Source organism: Malaclemys terrapin, chromosome 9 (assembly GCF_027887155.1).
Source record: "Malaclemys terrapin pileata isolate rMalTer1 chromosome 9, rMalTer1.hap1, whole genome shotgun sequence".
NCBI classification, from domain to species: domain Eukaryota; kingdom Metazoa; phylum Chordata; order Testudines; family Emydidae; genus Malaclemys; species Malaclemys terrapin.
Genome location: NC_071513.1, coordinates 58,433,979 through 58,449,836, shown reverse-complemented (window position 1 = coordinate 58,449,836; position 15,858 = coordinate 58,433,979). Strand labels below are relative to the sequence as shown.

At 40.7% G+C, this 15,858-nt stretch overlaps 1 protein-coding gene across 3 annotated transcripts in view; it reads right to left on the bottom strand.

Annotated features, from left to right (window-relative positions):
- Positions 1-15,858, bottom strand: part of UGGT1 (UDP-glucose glycoprotein glucosyltransferase 1) — a 91,587-nt gene that overhangs the window by 8,715 nt on the left and 67,014 nt on the right. For all 3 annotated transcript variants that reach the window (XM_054039217.1, XM_054039216.1, XM_054039218.1), the window contains exons 31-38: positions 11,293-11,378; positions 10,819-10,903; positions 8,701-8,789; positions 8,037-8,141; positions 6,323-6,407; positions 4,012-4,194; positions 2,688-2,848; positions 2,075-2,189 (exon numbers count right to left, since the gene is read on the bottom strand). In XM_054039217.1, coding sequence (XP_053895192.1) covers positions 2,075-2,189; positions 2,688-2,848; positions 4,012-4,194; positions 6,323-6,407; positions 8,037-8,141; positions 8,701-8,789; positions 10,819-10,903; positions 11,293-11,378 — 909 coding nt within the window. The remainder of the gene's footprint in view (positions 1-2,074; positions 2,190-2,687; positions 2,849-4,011; positions 4,195-6,322; positions 6,408-8,036; positions 8,142-8,700; positions 8,790-10,818; positions 10,904-11,292; positions 11,379-15,858) is intronic.

Sequence of the window (15,858 nt, the reverse complement as noted above, 5' to 3'; positions counted from 1 at the left end):
CCCAACCCTGAGCCCCCTCCTTCACCCTAGCTCCTGGCCAGACCCCGCACCCGAACATTTTTTTTACATTATTTGGAAAGATCATTAAGTGGTCTGTCGAGACCCTCCGTGATTTTCAAGTGGTCTGTGGAAAAATAAGTTAGACTACAAGAACAATCAAGGTACCTCATTTTATTTTCATTTACTTGCTATTACTTATAGGAGGAGGATGAAGAAAAAAGAATGAAAAACGGGGGCAGGGGGAGAGAAGAGAGAATGTTCTTTTTCTTGGCTGGGTCCCAAGAAGGAGACCCAAAACTGAAGCTGAGCACAGGGCTGGGGGGCCCCACTAACTCTAAATCCACCACTGGCTGTCACGTCACCTGGGCTGGGGATACTGTCAGGGCCGGTGTAATCACTAGGTGAACTGCCACACAGGGAACTTAGGGAAGCGGGGAGCTGATGGGGGGGCTGCCAGTCCACCCTGGTCCCAATCCCCTGCCAGCTAGCTCCAATGGGCTGCTCTTTCTGCAAGCAGTGGACAAAGCAGGCAGCTGCCAAACAACGTTATAAGGGATCATTGTGCAACTTTGAACGAGAATGTTCTCTAATTGATCAGCAACGTAACGCTGTTAACAGGGACGACTTTAAGTGAGGAGTTACTGTATTGTATAAAGCTCAGATGCATAAAGTCAATGCACTAACATACACAGAGTTTAGCACAACACACATTATAAATAAAGATGAGTATTTGAAGATACATAAAGCTTTCTTTGGCCAATAACTAGGAAAACCAAGGGCAGACTGGACTGCTCAAGAAATTGGTAATGGGTTAGAGAGACTTTCACCTCCACAACCCTAATTCCAATCTGGTCAATGCTAGTAGTACACACATTATGATCTAAAAACTTTTCATTATCTTATAAAATATTAACTGAATTGGTGGTCTTAGGACACTTCCTAAGGGAAAGATGTCCATACCAAACAAGACTCCATAACAGGTGGTATTGTCTTGTTGACTGTATCAACTGAGAGGCCAAGGAGCAAACAGACACTGAGATTTAATTGTTAGGCCTAGTCTTCACTTACCGGCTGGTCCGGCGGCACGCCATCGATGTTCTGGGATCGATTTATCGCGTCTGGTTAAGACGCGATAAATCGATCCCGGATCGATCCCGGAAGTGCTCACAGTCGGCGCCGGTACTCCAGCTCGCCGAGAGGAGTACGCGGCGTCGATGGGGGGAGACTTCCGGCCGCGTCTGGACCGCGGTAAGTTCGGACTAAGGTACTTCGAATTCAGCTACGTTATTAACGTAGCTGAATTTGCGTACCTTAGTCCGAAGTCCGGACTAAGTGGGGACCAGCCCTTAGACCCAGAGATGTGTCTTAAACTTGTACTGAGAGCCACCTGCAAGGCAGTGAGGAAACTTGAATTGCGTGATTGACTGTTTGGTTTTTTTATAATGGAGGACTTCAGTGGGAAACCAAAGTTTTAAGAATCAACAGAGTCTCTGAAGAAGTAAAGCACTCAGTACAGAATGACTACAGTGTTCCTCTTGGGGACTCTTCCATAATGCCATTTCATATGAGGCGTGGTATCATTTTTTTGAAACCTTAGTAACATCTCTACCAAATATTGAAAGCTAATAGTCAATGAAAATAATGTTAACGATTAAATACAACTGACCAGAAGAAAAACGCATGTAAAGCTAAAATAGTATTCTGCCTTGAACTCACCTCACGTCTAACTTCTATAGAACTCAGAATCCAATGTACTGTATATGCTGCAGCCTAATAGTAACACTCATTATTGCTGCTGAAAGTTGTCACTGTCTGATGAAGCCAAGTAAAGGCGTGGGATTGGTTCAAGGCTTCAGAACAACATTGGCTTAAAACTACCATGTGTTAGGCAATGAAGAAATAAAGCAAGCAAATGTCAACTCTGAATTAAGCATCAGATTACAGTGCAAACTTTAAACAGAGCTGCCTTAAGAAGAAAAGGTATATGACCTTGATAGGAATTAAAGACAAGAGAGTCTTAAGTATCTGAAAGCTACCATCTAACTGCAAAAATTAAAAATCAAAGTACACATACCTGATCAAGGTTGGAAAGACTGTTAGGATCTTGACTCAGACCTTGATATTGTCCTCTTAGCCGGTCTCCAGCAGCTATCTTCCTAAACTTTTTCAGATCCACAACATATAGAGCACTAAACACAAATAACACAGTTGTTAATAACATGAAGCCTGACTGATGTATCCATTTATAAAATTCAAAAACAATATAATCTTGGACCTTCCCAGACAAAATAGGTTGTGATGGATAAATTCAAAGATTCTTCAGAAACAATATCTTAGTATTGCTGTCTCATTATCCATTTTTTCATTACCTTCAAAATTTAACCCAGATATATCTACTGGCAACTATCATCAGTTCAGTTAATCTGTAAAAGCTACAGCAAATTCTCTAGCTTAATATGTCAAGTGGAAATTCAGATGCTGCCCAAGTTTACATGATGGAGCCCAGAAAAAGAAAGCATTGAGCAAACCCTCCAAACACAGATTTCATTGCATACACAGATTTCATTGCATACACATGCACTTCAACCAAAGTTTACCAGCAACAATGGCAATGTTGTTTCACGTTTTCCACAAGTTTTTTTTTTTTATCCAAACAATCTATCTGGTAAAACTGAATTCTTCAGTACCTGATGTGATATTTTCTTCCAGCCAAGTGACTTGCCCAGTATCCTGACTTCCAGAACCTGTATCCATCCATCTCTCTACGGCTTTCACAGAATGGAGTATAGCCATATGGTGCACCTTCCAAATTGAAGTCTCTTAACTCTTTGAGGTCTGTGCGCACAATCTAGCAAAGAGAAATGGAAATGTATTTTATTTAGCATGGACACAGCCATTTCAGAAAGCTAGCATAGGGGGTTATTTTTGAGGTGTGGGTTAGGACTCCACAGCTGAAGTTGAATAAGCATTTAGAGAAAGGTTACTTATTATTGATGCATTCTATATTGTACTAGTGGACCAAGATAAAGTCCCTGCCCCAAGCAAATCAGAATAGGATAATACTCATTATCATTCTTCAAGTAACAGAGATATAAAGAAACCAAAACAGACTGTTATTAGAGTTAAAGCTATTAAAGGAGAATCTGGTATCTAGGTCATGGTACCTACAAATAACTTAACTTAGGATATGTTTACACTGCAATTAAAAACCTGTGTCTGGCCCATGCCAGCTGACTCCGGCGCAGGCTGGAGCCTGGGCTGTCAGACCCAGAGAGATGGGATGGATCTAGTATGCGGGCTCCAGCGTGAGCCCAAACATCTACACCGCAATTAAACAGCCCCTTAAGCACAAGCCCGAGTCAGCTGGCACAGGCCAGCTGCAGGTGTCGAATTGCAGTGTACACATACCCAGAGCCATCACTCTATATCTGACCTCTCAGTCCTCATCCTCAAAGGAAACCTGTACAACATTTTCAACAGATGAGTCTGGGAATTTAAAATCATAAGTTTGCTAAAAAAAACATTGACTTAAAAAAGACACTGGTTTTGTGGCTTATTACAACAATTTGTACCACACTCTGCAGCCTATTAACGCTCCATTTTCCTACAACTGCAGAGGCATTAATTGCCCACTTAGTTTTAAGTGATGCAAACTTCTTATGCTTAATCTGTTCCACCTTGTATCTAGTTTGGCCACTCTGGTTACCTTCTCCAGACATGAGAAAGCTTGTCCCTTCCACCAACAGAAGTCCAATAAAAGGTATTACTTCGCCCACCTTGTCTCTTGACAAAGGTAGGCCCCTGGGGTGCTGTGATGGCTGCTTATCTTGCTGATAGGATTTGTGCTGTCCTCTTCTATTTGTTATATCCACATTTTCTAACTTGAGTGCTTTACTTTGCAACCTTCATAATGTTCTTTTAACATAGGTGTTTTTTATTTAACTCCATTTACTACATGTACGCTGACCTCGTAATTCCTGCCAATAACCCCAAAGCTATCAGGTAGCTTACCTGATCAGCATCCACAAACAGGAATTTATCAACCACCAGTGGGAACAGCACATCCAGAAAAAGGATCTTGTAACCCCAGATAATGCGCTGTTTCTCTGTTTGCTGGTGAAGCCATCGGGGCCATTTGTATTGGACAAGCTCATACTGGAAATTGTATTTCTCTGCCATGTATGGAATGAACTCCTGGGGAGGGAAAAATTATTTGTCTCTACGGCATTCTGGGTTTGTCCCATTATAGCAAAACCAGGTAGAAAGGCAATTTTAAAAAAAGAAGAAAAGGCCCAAGACACTTTGCAGCCTTTGGGTAAAGCACAATTTTTTTTTTCTAAATAGGTTTTTTGTTCTAAGCAAATGTAAATGTAACTGCAAACAAACTGACCGCATAAAGTGGTCCCAACTTTGTGTGACAGTCACACATCAGAAATGTAACTGTCAGAATGTAGTCTTTGAAATCCATCTAAACATCTTGGGATCCCTTCAATCCCTACAGTTATGACACTGATTCAGGGGTGAAAGGTTTGACTTACAGGAAGAGATTACTTGAGTTTAATATGAAATACTGGAATAAACCTAAAAGGGAAAAAGGTAAGATAAACATCAGGAAAAGATTCCCAACAACGAGATCCATTTGGCTGTGCAAGTTTCACCAAGTGAAGTGGGAGAAGCCCCAACTCTTGAACAATTAATATAAGCCCTGAAAAAATTCTAGTAAGTGTACATTAGAGAATAATCTTGTATCAGCAGAGAACTGGGACTAGAGAACCTAAGAACTTTTCCCCTGCTATCCCCCTCTAACTCATTTGATAATTGCAATAAAGTACTTCAGGGACTGCCATATTTTAACATAAATCCAATACTCAAACAATATAATGGCACAAATTCATGCCTACTTTTTAATACCATTAAAGTCCAATAAACGATTTCGCTGACTGACTGTGGCTTTGTATTGCTCCCAAGATGTCACAATGCACCCCCTGAAAATGTGTATTAGAAAAGAAAAGGTAACCAGAAGTCTTAATGATACTAAAATAATCCTAATTTAGGGAAAAGATGCTGGTTAAACCAAGATTGTTACTTGTCCAACAAATCCATGATGTGGAGTCGGCACTGAGTGGGAAATAATCTACTGCTGGCCAAAGGTAGCACATTACTTCCCCACTGGAACAAGGAGGGACAAGAGGCAGCACAGACTGTAAGGTCACAAAATCTAGTCCTTAGTTGATTTCTCTTTGTATAAACAGACTCTTCATTTAGAATGAACTGCCAAACCAGATCAGACCCATGGCCCACCAAGGCCAGTGTTATGTGTCTGACAGTAGCCAATGTCAGATAAATCAGAGGAAAGCATAAAACCGCGTTAGTAGACAGTCATGCATTAACATGTCCAAGGAGGGTGTTTTTTCCTCGGCATTTAAGGTTGTCTGATCTCCTGAAGTATCAGGCTTGATGTGTCATATACGTATATACCCCATCTTATTCATATACATGTGTAATCCTTTTTTGAATCCTACTAAGCACTCTGTCTCTATAAATCGTTGCCACAGGTTGCCACAGGTTAATTGTGTTATGTAAAAAAGTATTTCCATACATTAGTTTTTTATTTGCTGCCTTCTGATTCCCCTTGTTCTTGGTTTAGTATGTGTGCACAACTGGCCTCCTCTATAGCCCTGTTAATTTTATAGACGTCTTTCATACCACCTATTCTCCTCTCAAAAATTAAAGGTCCTAATATGTTTAGTGTTTCTTCATATGGAACTTTTTCCATGCCTCCTATCATTAGCTTTGCCTATCTCTGGTCTTTGTCTCTTTCAGCTCTGTCCTTACCCCACGCCCCCCCCCCCCCCCCCCAGGTCACACACAGCTTCCTCATGCAATTTAAAAAGAAGCCTCTATTTAACAGCCACACCTTTATTTATCATGAACATTGCCATGCAAACCACAGGGAAAAGCAGTTCAAACTTAATAAAAGCAAAGGAATCTAAACAAAGATATGAAGAATTCTCTTACTCCAATTTGCTACTGTGTGCAACTCCCTCCCTATATACCCCCTTACAAAGTTAACCCACTGTCAAACTGATCTTCACTTACAAAACCTTCTTAATCAGAAGACTGCAACTATACTTCTTGTGTGTCAAAATAAAGAGATATCGATAGATTATACATAGCTTTTCATGTTGATTAGTATGAGACTCATCTACCTGTTCAAAGAACAGATATGTAAAAAAATGAGGTGAGAAGATGACAAATGTAATAACCCTTAGAAAAGATTTTCACTTTTATCTGTGCCCCAGTAAAAGATTTAGTAACAAACCTTGAATGTAGGTGACAAATAGTTCTTCAAGAACCAGAATTTCACTGGAGTCGTAGTGTGTTTCAGCACAGATAACATCATTATACTGTTAAAAGCAAAAAATAACAACATTTTTGTACATTTAATCAACAGGAAAAACTCCCCCAGTTGTAAAGGCCACTAGCGTTATCGCTAAGCCAAAGTCCGTACAGCCCAGCTCTGCAGAAAGCTCTCAGTGTAATGGTTAGATTACAGATGGCTATTTTCCTACATTATTCTAGTGAATGCAGTTTGTGCCAGATTACTGACCTTTATGCACCAAAAAGAAAATATACAGCTGCAGCCTATTAAAATCAGCTTAAACACCTAAGTACAAAATAAATTTTTTAAAATACTGAATAACTTATGCATGAATATACAAAGTGGGTCGTTCTTTAATCCAATATACAGTAAATCAAATATTAGGACAGTGATCAATTGCCCTATTATCTATTAGATAAACGGCTTAAATCTATTTTAGCTATGGGAAAGGGCTGCCCCAAGGAGCCAATCAGGGGCAGACAGGTAGCAGGCAATCCAGGCCCAGTAGAGCTGGTATAAAGAGGGCTGTGAGCTGGGAGGCAGGCAGTCTCACTCCAGCCTTGGAGGGGGAAGGACCAAGCTGCTTGGGAGCAAAGGGTACCTTCAACAGAGCAATGCTGGGGAAGGGGCAGGCTAAGCTGGAGAGCCCAGGCCTGGTGACCTCCCAGGCTGAGGCCTGACAGGAAGGCCTAAGGAGGTACTGGGGCTGCAGGGAAAGGCAGCAGGTCCAACCCCCTAACCAATGATGATTGGCGTTGCAGACTACAGTTTGCCCCTGAGTAAAGGGGCTAGATGAGGACTGGCAGTGGGTCACTAAGGCGAGGTGGGCTCAGGGGAGTGGAGTTCCCTTGGTGAGGGGCAGCACCCCAAGATAAGGAGCACTGTCGTCCGGGAGGGACGTGGGGGAGATAAAGGGACTGCAGAGGGGTTGGTAACAGAGAGCAAGACACCGGCCCATAGAGGGCACTCCAGAGCTGAGAGAGTTAATTCCCGGATGATCAGCAGGAGGTGCCGTGCCGGTGAGTCGGCAGATCTACTACAGTAAGAATACAAATAAAAGTTATAGAATAAATATCTTGTACTTTTAAAATCAACTTTTTATCTTTGCCTTAAGGTTTGTTCTATGAATATAGGTTTGTAGCAGTGGGAAACCTACAATGATATTGCATCTCAGTGACAACTACTAAACAAAGCTTGCCTTAACAGTTCACTTCTTGTAAACTTCATAAACAAACGTTTATAAATTCACTAAAATTTCCAATTGCTTTGAATCTAATGGGAGTTTTACCACTGGATTTCACTTTTTTCAGTATTACCCTTAACATTAAGTAAGACCTATGCCAAGTGAAATAGCCAATGTTTAACAACTGTGCACCAAACTATTCATATGTAACATATCAGAGGGATAGCCGTGTTAGTCTGGATCTCTAAAAAACGACAAAGAGTCCCGTGGAACCTTATAGACTAACAGACGTATTGGAGCATAAGCTTTCGTGGGTGAATACCCACTTCGTCAGACGCAAGGTAATTTATGTAACATAAATTGTCAGATTATTATTTAAAAGGAGATTTGTAGCTTCCAACTACTTTAAGTAGATAGCAATAGCAGTACATCTACCAACTGAGAAACAAAAATTACAGACTCTATACTAACCGGAGGAATCTTTCATACAGGTGTCCTGAAGCCACAGAGAATATATTAATCACGTCATCTTTATCCTGTTTCACTTCGTCATTCTTCTGCCCACCTGTAAATCCCCTAAAATCAGGAAAAATATAGTCCTCATTAGAATACTTATACCAGTTTACAATGTCATGTAGAAAACTGGGCTTTTCCCCCAGGCCAAATCTCTCACTTCCCAGTCCGGCAGGGGTCGAGTGTGCTAAAGAAACAATGTGCTCAGACTTGGGAGGGAAGGCGTGCTTGGTGTTGGCAGCTGATTTATATTATTGATGAGCTCTGAAAAGAGTCCTGTTAATGAAACCTCTTCAGCCCTAAGGGGGCTGCCTGTGATGTGGGGCCTTTACAAAATGTACAATGATCCAGGGCACCAAGAAAGGCACACACTAACCTTTCATAGAAGGGAGAAGGAGAACATAGTTACAAAGCAATGCCCATCTTGTTCTGCACAGCTGAATAAAGTGGACTCTCAGGAATTACTGATAGCGTAGTTTTAAAAATTAAACCCTCAAACCCAGTACCATTTATAACAGGATGGCTATAGATTTTGGTACTTTATGTCCATCATTAAGATACCAGACAATATTTCAGTTTCTAGACACTTGCATGATTTTAGTGAAAAGAGAACTGTTTTTACCACTTAAGAGACTCCCAAAATCCAGACTCATTCTCACTGGTTCCATCACTTAGTAAATCTTCATTCATCATGTCTAGTTTCTTCTGAACCTGCAAATGTATAACACTGCATTAGCCAACAAATTTTATTAATAGCTGAGAAAATAGCTACATGATACAGAGCAATCATCAGCACTCCATGTTTTTGTTTATCAATTTGAATACAGGTCTGTCGCATCTTACGCGCATTTAACATGCGCGATTTCAGCTTTACGGGGTCGGCAAAAACAAAAAACAAAAGAGAAAAATAACAATTTTAATACTGTACCTGTAGTGAGGGCGATTCCGCCCGCCATTACATTCAATGTATTTTTGACTATACGCGATTTTCACTTTACGCACTGACTGCGGAACGTAACCCCAACATAACCTGTAATGTCCATCTACACACAACTTAAGCCACATTAAGATACTTATCAGAAGGGACAATAACTCAGTTTTCACTAGTGAATTTTAACACAAAATCCAAACTAGTTCCAGAGGCCTAAAGACCTTTGACTTTAGAAGGCTAAAACTTATCAAAATGCATTTTTGTCCTTATCTTCGATGATGGAAACTGGAGGAAAAAATTAACACTACTCTCTATATTGGCCAAAAGGAGTCAGCTAAGACATTAGGAGTGCAGCACCAGAGCTAAGCAGCTTAATCACAGTAGATTTAATAGGCAAGAAGGCCACATCCAAAAAACAGTGCCAAACAGAAATGCAAAATAGAAATTCTGGGAGGAAGAGAGGAGAAGGTTGTGCTGCAACCATCACCACCAGTGGATTAATCCGGTTTCATTTTGTAGCTACACTTCCATCTGCTGTGTGCCCTCTGAGGGAGAGAGGGTATCAGATAACCACAGAGCTGATGATAGAAGGTAGATAAGCACAGGTCTTTAATAATGTATAGGATAGCCAGTGGGCAAAAACATATCCATAATGGTAGTTACACTACTGGCTGGCTGGCTATTTATTTGTTATATAATCATTACTAGGCGTGGAGGAGGAAGCATATTAAACATGATTAAGGGATATATTTTTAAGATTTTGCACTCAGTTGAGCCTGTAAAAACTGAGCACAATTGTGTTGCTAATTTGCATGCAAATTAGAGCAACCATATGTCAAATCCCTCATTCTGCACATATAATCACTAATTACATGCACGACACACTAAATATACTTAAGCCCTTTTTTATTAAGTGCTACTATAATACTGCTAGCACCACACAGATACTCTTCCAAACTTAGCACCTCATTGATAAAATTCTCTTCCAATTTACATTCACATGATTGCTTCCTTTTCAATTTTATAATTCAACTCACTTTTCTTATATAATTGATATTGTGCTCTTGTATATTAATATTATTCTACTGTGTGCTGGAAGTGAACAGTGTTTTATAAATAATTAAACCATTTATTATTACAATGTATAACCCAGGAGATAGGATAAATGGACCCCATGAATGAGATTGCGCCCCCAATGTACTCTTGGCATAAGACTTGAGAGGGACCTTCATACCAACAATACAAACATCAAATAGATAATATGTTCCAAGAGAGAGGCTATAGACTGGCTGTCTGGAGACCTGGATTTTAATCTAAACTCTGCCATTGACCTGCCCCTCAATTTACACAATCACTTCACCTCTCTGTTTGTGCCTCTGTTTCCCCTCTGTAAAACTGGGATAATGATACTTATACTTCTTTGTAAAGTGCTTTAAGGTCTACAGATGAAATGCATTGTTACAGACCAGATTCACAGCCCATTGAAATCAATGGGGGGAGTCCTATTTACTTCAGTGAGTTTCTCCCATTGATTTCAATAGGCTTTGGATCAGGCCGTATAAGATCTACATATTGTTATAAATAGCTTAGTAACAGTACAGTGCCAGCCCTTTCCCCAAAAAGTGCATGCATAATCTAAGTATCTTGAGGCTTCTGCTTTATTTTGCACACACTGCCTCTGGTGTAAGTTTATAGGAGGGATGATTAGTTCTTAAAAAAACAACAACCTTGTTCACTGCCATTGTCCAAGCCCTCAAACCAACCACCCTACTTCAAGAGGAGCTCTTGCAGTATAGTTTTCAAACTCACCTTCACTTTAATAATTTTGCTCTTGAAGTTGTTGAGAACAACAGTAACTTCACTGGCGTCAGGTGGAGAATCTGTACCATCATGGCTAAAAATAATTAAAAAAAAAAAATTAGTTTTGTAACCATCATCACAGAACAAGGGCCATTGTGTTTCCTATTTCTTCTTCATGAGCACTTTTCATAAAGATCTTCTTCATAACAGCCTTGTTCCCTCCCTGACTAAACCTTAACACCATAAAACATACAAACCTATCCAATAAATACAAAAGTGAACATACTCATACAAGATCATAAAGGGGATTTATTTGATTTAATTTCATGGAACAAATAGCGTGTCTGGCAGGGCATTCAATTTTCATTTAACAATTAGTTGCTATTTGTAAAGGAACTGTTAGATCCATAGATACCAATATTATGTGTGTCCAGTTCAAAATGTCCACAAGAACAAAAACAAAAAGATATCATATAGCCTCACCTGTAGATTCTATAGATGTCCTCAGACCTCCCCTTTCTGAGTCTCAAAACCCAAGCCCCAGGATTGGCTTTTAATTGGAAGTAGCCCTGTAAAGGAAAAAAGTGACACGCTGTTTTAGCTGAAAACAGAAATTTCTTTTGCTATTGTTTCCTAGCAGTATACAGTTTGACCATTTTTCCTTATCAGCCATTTTAGATTTGTATATATTTGCTCATAAATCAACGGATTAAAAGGTCTTTAATCTTCAAAACCCAGATACAAACAGGAAAGGTTGTACCACTTCCAATGAAATTTCCCATTTCAAAGTAAGGAATACCCATGGAACAGGTTGTTTGTTAGTCTCTAAGGTGCCACAAGTAATTTGTTAGTCTCTAAGGTGCCACAAGTACTCCTGTTCTTCTTTTTGCGGATACAGACTAACACGGCTGCTACTCTGAAACCATGGAACAGGTAGAATCTTTCAAACAGATGGAGTTTTTTCAAGTAGTTGCTGTCAGAGCAGAAACCAAACACAGACTTTCAGCCTGTTTTTCTGAAAAGATGACCCAGAATGTCCAACTTGTGGGCTTCCCTCAATGGGAGGAAAAAAAAAAAATCTTTCAAGCCACCACCAGCTAACCACTGTAATGATCCATAAAAGATCCAGCTTCAGTACACGTTTGATTCATTCTGATGCTACACTGATTGGGACTTCAACTAATGTTCTTTGGAGCAGAGTCACTGCTAAAGCAGGAAGATTTAACATCCTACACTTGGTGTAACACACCACTCTGGTACAACTTTAAAAAAATTACTATGCAGAACCCATACACAAAAGTATATTATTGCAACATCAAGTTTTAGATTTTAATTGCAGAAGAATCAGAAAATTCATTGTTAAGGTGACAAAATCTGATGAGGGTCTAAATATTTGTGCTGATGCACCATATAGGCTCATGTTCTTTCATTCTGCCACCAAATGTGTAATTATGATTGCACAGTGAAAGAGATGCACGTGCAAGTATTTGGAGAAAAAGCACAACAATCCAAGTTTCTGAAGTTAAGGAAAATGATGCAGTGTGCAAGCTTAGCAGGCTATTTCCAAATCTCTTCAGATTCAGTTGTTCAGAGACCAAACTTATAAGAAGGAAAAGACAGTAAAGTGAAATAAGTCTATACCCATTAAAAAACAAACAAATGTAGCATGTAGTTTTCCCCACAACGTGGCTAATTAACAACCGTTTTACAAAAATCTGAGCCATTCTCCACCTGTGGGCATGCACAGTCCAATACCCACTGCTCATTTTACAGCAAAATTATGGAAGTTGTCAGCTAAAGAGGTGGGAATTGTGCAATACAGAAAAATCAACTGTGAAAATCTCGCTCCTTATTAGTTCTTCCATCAGGCCTATATTCACCTTAGTAGACACTGAGGCTATTTCTACACTACCACATATGTCGATATAACTTATGTCACTCAGGGGTGTGAATAAGCCATCCCTGTGAACAACATAAGTTACACCAACCTAAGTGCCAGTGTGGACAGCGCTGTCGGTGGGAGAGCTTCTCCTGACAACACAACAACCGCCGCTCGTTGGGGATGGATTAATTAAGCCAACAGGAGAGCTATCACCCGTCCCTTTAGAGCGGCTACACTAGAGAGCTTGCAGCTGCACCATTGTAAGCTCTCTAGTGTAGCCATAGCCTCAGGTAATTACAGAAAAGACTTACAGTCTGGGAACATGTGTAATGCCTTGGGCAAGTTAATGATGGGAAGCAAAGGGAATGTCAGCTGATTTGTTTAAAAAAAAATAATCCTAATTTCAACGTGTCATCCTCTGTGGTGTGGTAGCAGGGGAACTCGCTGCCCCTCAGCTCCCAGCTTCAGGTCCTCCAGTTGATAAAAATTTTGGTAATACAATGTCATCGGAAATGGGTCAAGTTGGGTATCATTTGGGTATCATATCAAGTTGGGTTTGTTTCTCCCACAGACACATCGTACCAAACATGACAAACCTAGAACAATTATGTAGATATGTATTTGAGAAAAAAAAATTAAATCAATTTTTTAAAATAATATTTTAACACAGCAATGTCAAACATTCAGCCCTCACAAATTTAAATTGTGGCCCTCAACTGACAGTACTGTTTTGTCACTTAATGCTAAGAACATGTTACCCGATTCCTTTTTTTAATGTTACAGATTACTATAAATGGAAGGAGTGTGGCAAAAAAACAATTCAGTGGTATTGAGTATCGGCTTTGTTTATTATGCCAAACGAATTGTGATGAGGCACTGGTTAAGATGTCAGCATCCAGCCAGAAGGTACTGGAATCCATGTCCAAACGGGATGTACACCTCTACCTTGATATAACGCTGTCCTCGGGAGCCAAAAAAATCTTACCGCTTTATAGATAAAACCGCGTTATATCGAACTTGCTTTGATCCGCCAGAGTGCGCAGCCCCGCCCCCCCAGAGCAATGCTTTACCACGTTATATAAGAATGTGTGTTATATCGGGTCGCGTTATATCGGGATAGAGGTGTATATAGCTACATAACATAATTAAGTACAACCCCGCAGTAATCCTTCTTGGGCCAGTTGCACTGGACTCTATGGGCAGAATTAGAATTACAGAATATCAGGGTTGGACGGAACCTCAGGAGGTCATCTAGTCCAACCCCCTGCTCAAAGCAGGACCTAATCCCAACTAAATCATCTCAGCCAGGGCTTTGTCAAGCCTGACCTTAAAAACCTCTAAGGAAGGAGATTCCACCACCTCCCTAGGTAACCCATTCCAGTGCTTCACCACCCTGCTAGTGAAAAAGTTTTTCCTAATATCTAGCCTAAACCTCCCCCCGTCAACTTGAGACCATTACTCCTTGTTCTGTCATCTGCTACCACTGAGAACAGTCTAGGTCCATCCTCTTTGGAACCCCCTTTCAGGTAGTTGAAAGCAGCTATCAAATCCCCCCTCATTCTTCTCTTTTGCAGACTAAATAATCCCAGTTCCCTCAGTCTCTCCTCCTAAGTCATGTGCTCCAGCCCCCTAATCATTTTTGTTGCCCTCCGCTGGACTCTCCAATTTTTCCACATCCTTCTTGTAGTGTGGGACTCAAAACTGGACCCAGTACTCCAGATGAGGCCTCACCAATGCCGAATAGAGGAGAATAATCACGTACCTCGATCTGCTGGCAATGCTCCTACTTATATAGCCCAAAATGCTGTTAGCCTTCTTGGCAACAAGGGCACACTGTTGACTCATATCCAGCTTCTCGTCCACTGTAACCCTTAGGTCCTTTTCTGCAGAACTGCTGCCTAGCCACTCGGTCCCTAGTCTGTAGCAGTGCATGGGATTCTTCTGTCCTAAGTGCAGGACTCTGCACTTGTCCTTGTTGAACCTCATCAGATTTCTTTTGGCCCAATCCTCTAATTTGTCTAGGTCCCTCTGTATCCTATCCCTACCCTCCAGCATATCTACCACTCCTCCCAGTTTAGTGTCATCTGCAAACTTGCTGAGGGTGCAATCCACGCCATCCTTCAGATCATTAATGAAGATATTGAACAAAACTGGCCCCAGGACCGACCCTTGCGGCACTCTGCTTGATTCTGAAGGTGCTTGGAACAGCTGAGATAGTTACTAGTGAGGTCATAGATGCTCTAGAAGCATTCATATGTTGAGTTTACCATTTGAAGACCAACATTATGCTACTTACAGAGCTATGTTGATGGATGTTTTCCAAAAACCAGACAAATGGAGAAAAACTGCCACCGACAAGGGGTGCATTTATACCTGCTATCAAGAGGGCAAATTATCAATCAATGGAATGGCTCTGGGATGATCGAGCACATCGAAAACCACCCTCCCCTATTGGGGATGGATGGGTCTTGGAAGATGGACTTATCACACCAGTGATATGTGAAATACCACACACTCCCAAATCAATCCTTCAGTTAAACAAATGCTTGTGTGTAAAGATCAGATGTTCACCAGCCTGCAAACGTGTGGCCAGCAGCCCGCCATGGCCAGCCAGCAGTGTGGTGCAGAGGAGAATCAGTGTGATAACATGTCTAGCAGTGTTGCCCTAGACAGAGATGACACTGATGATGACTTTGATGAATAAGTTTTCAGTCCTACATGTCAAGGGTAACATCCATAGGATGTCTATTTTTATGTAAGCAATGCATTCCTGTGTTAAAGTATAATTTTTAAACATTTTCTTGCATATATAGCTACACAATTGTTCTAGGTTTGTCCTCTTTGATACATTGTATTCATGGGTATCAGGCAAGAGTTCTTTCTCCCAACTTGACCCATTTCCGATGATATTGTATTACCAAAATGTCCACCAACCGGAGGACCTGGAGCTGGAAGTGGGGGCGGCGCAGAGAGAGAAACACCCACCCACTCTGCAGAGGGTGACCCCATTGAAATTATGATTCTATAGATTTTTACAGAACAAATGACATCTCTTCCCTTTCTATCACTCACTTGCCCGCAGAATAAGATTTTACTACCTTGAACTCCTAGACTATAAAGGAGTGTCCTATATTTCCTGTTTTTTAAATGGGAGAATAAACTGAGAC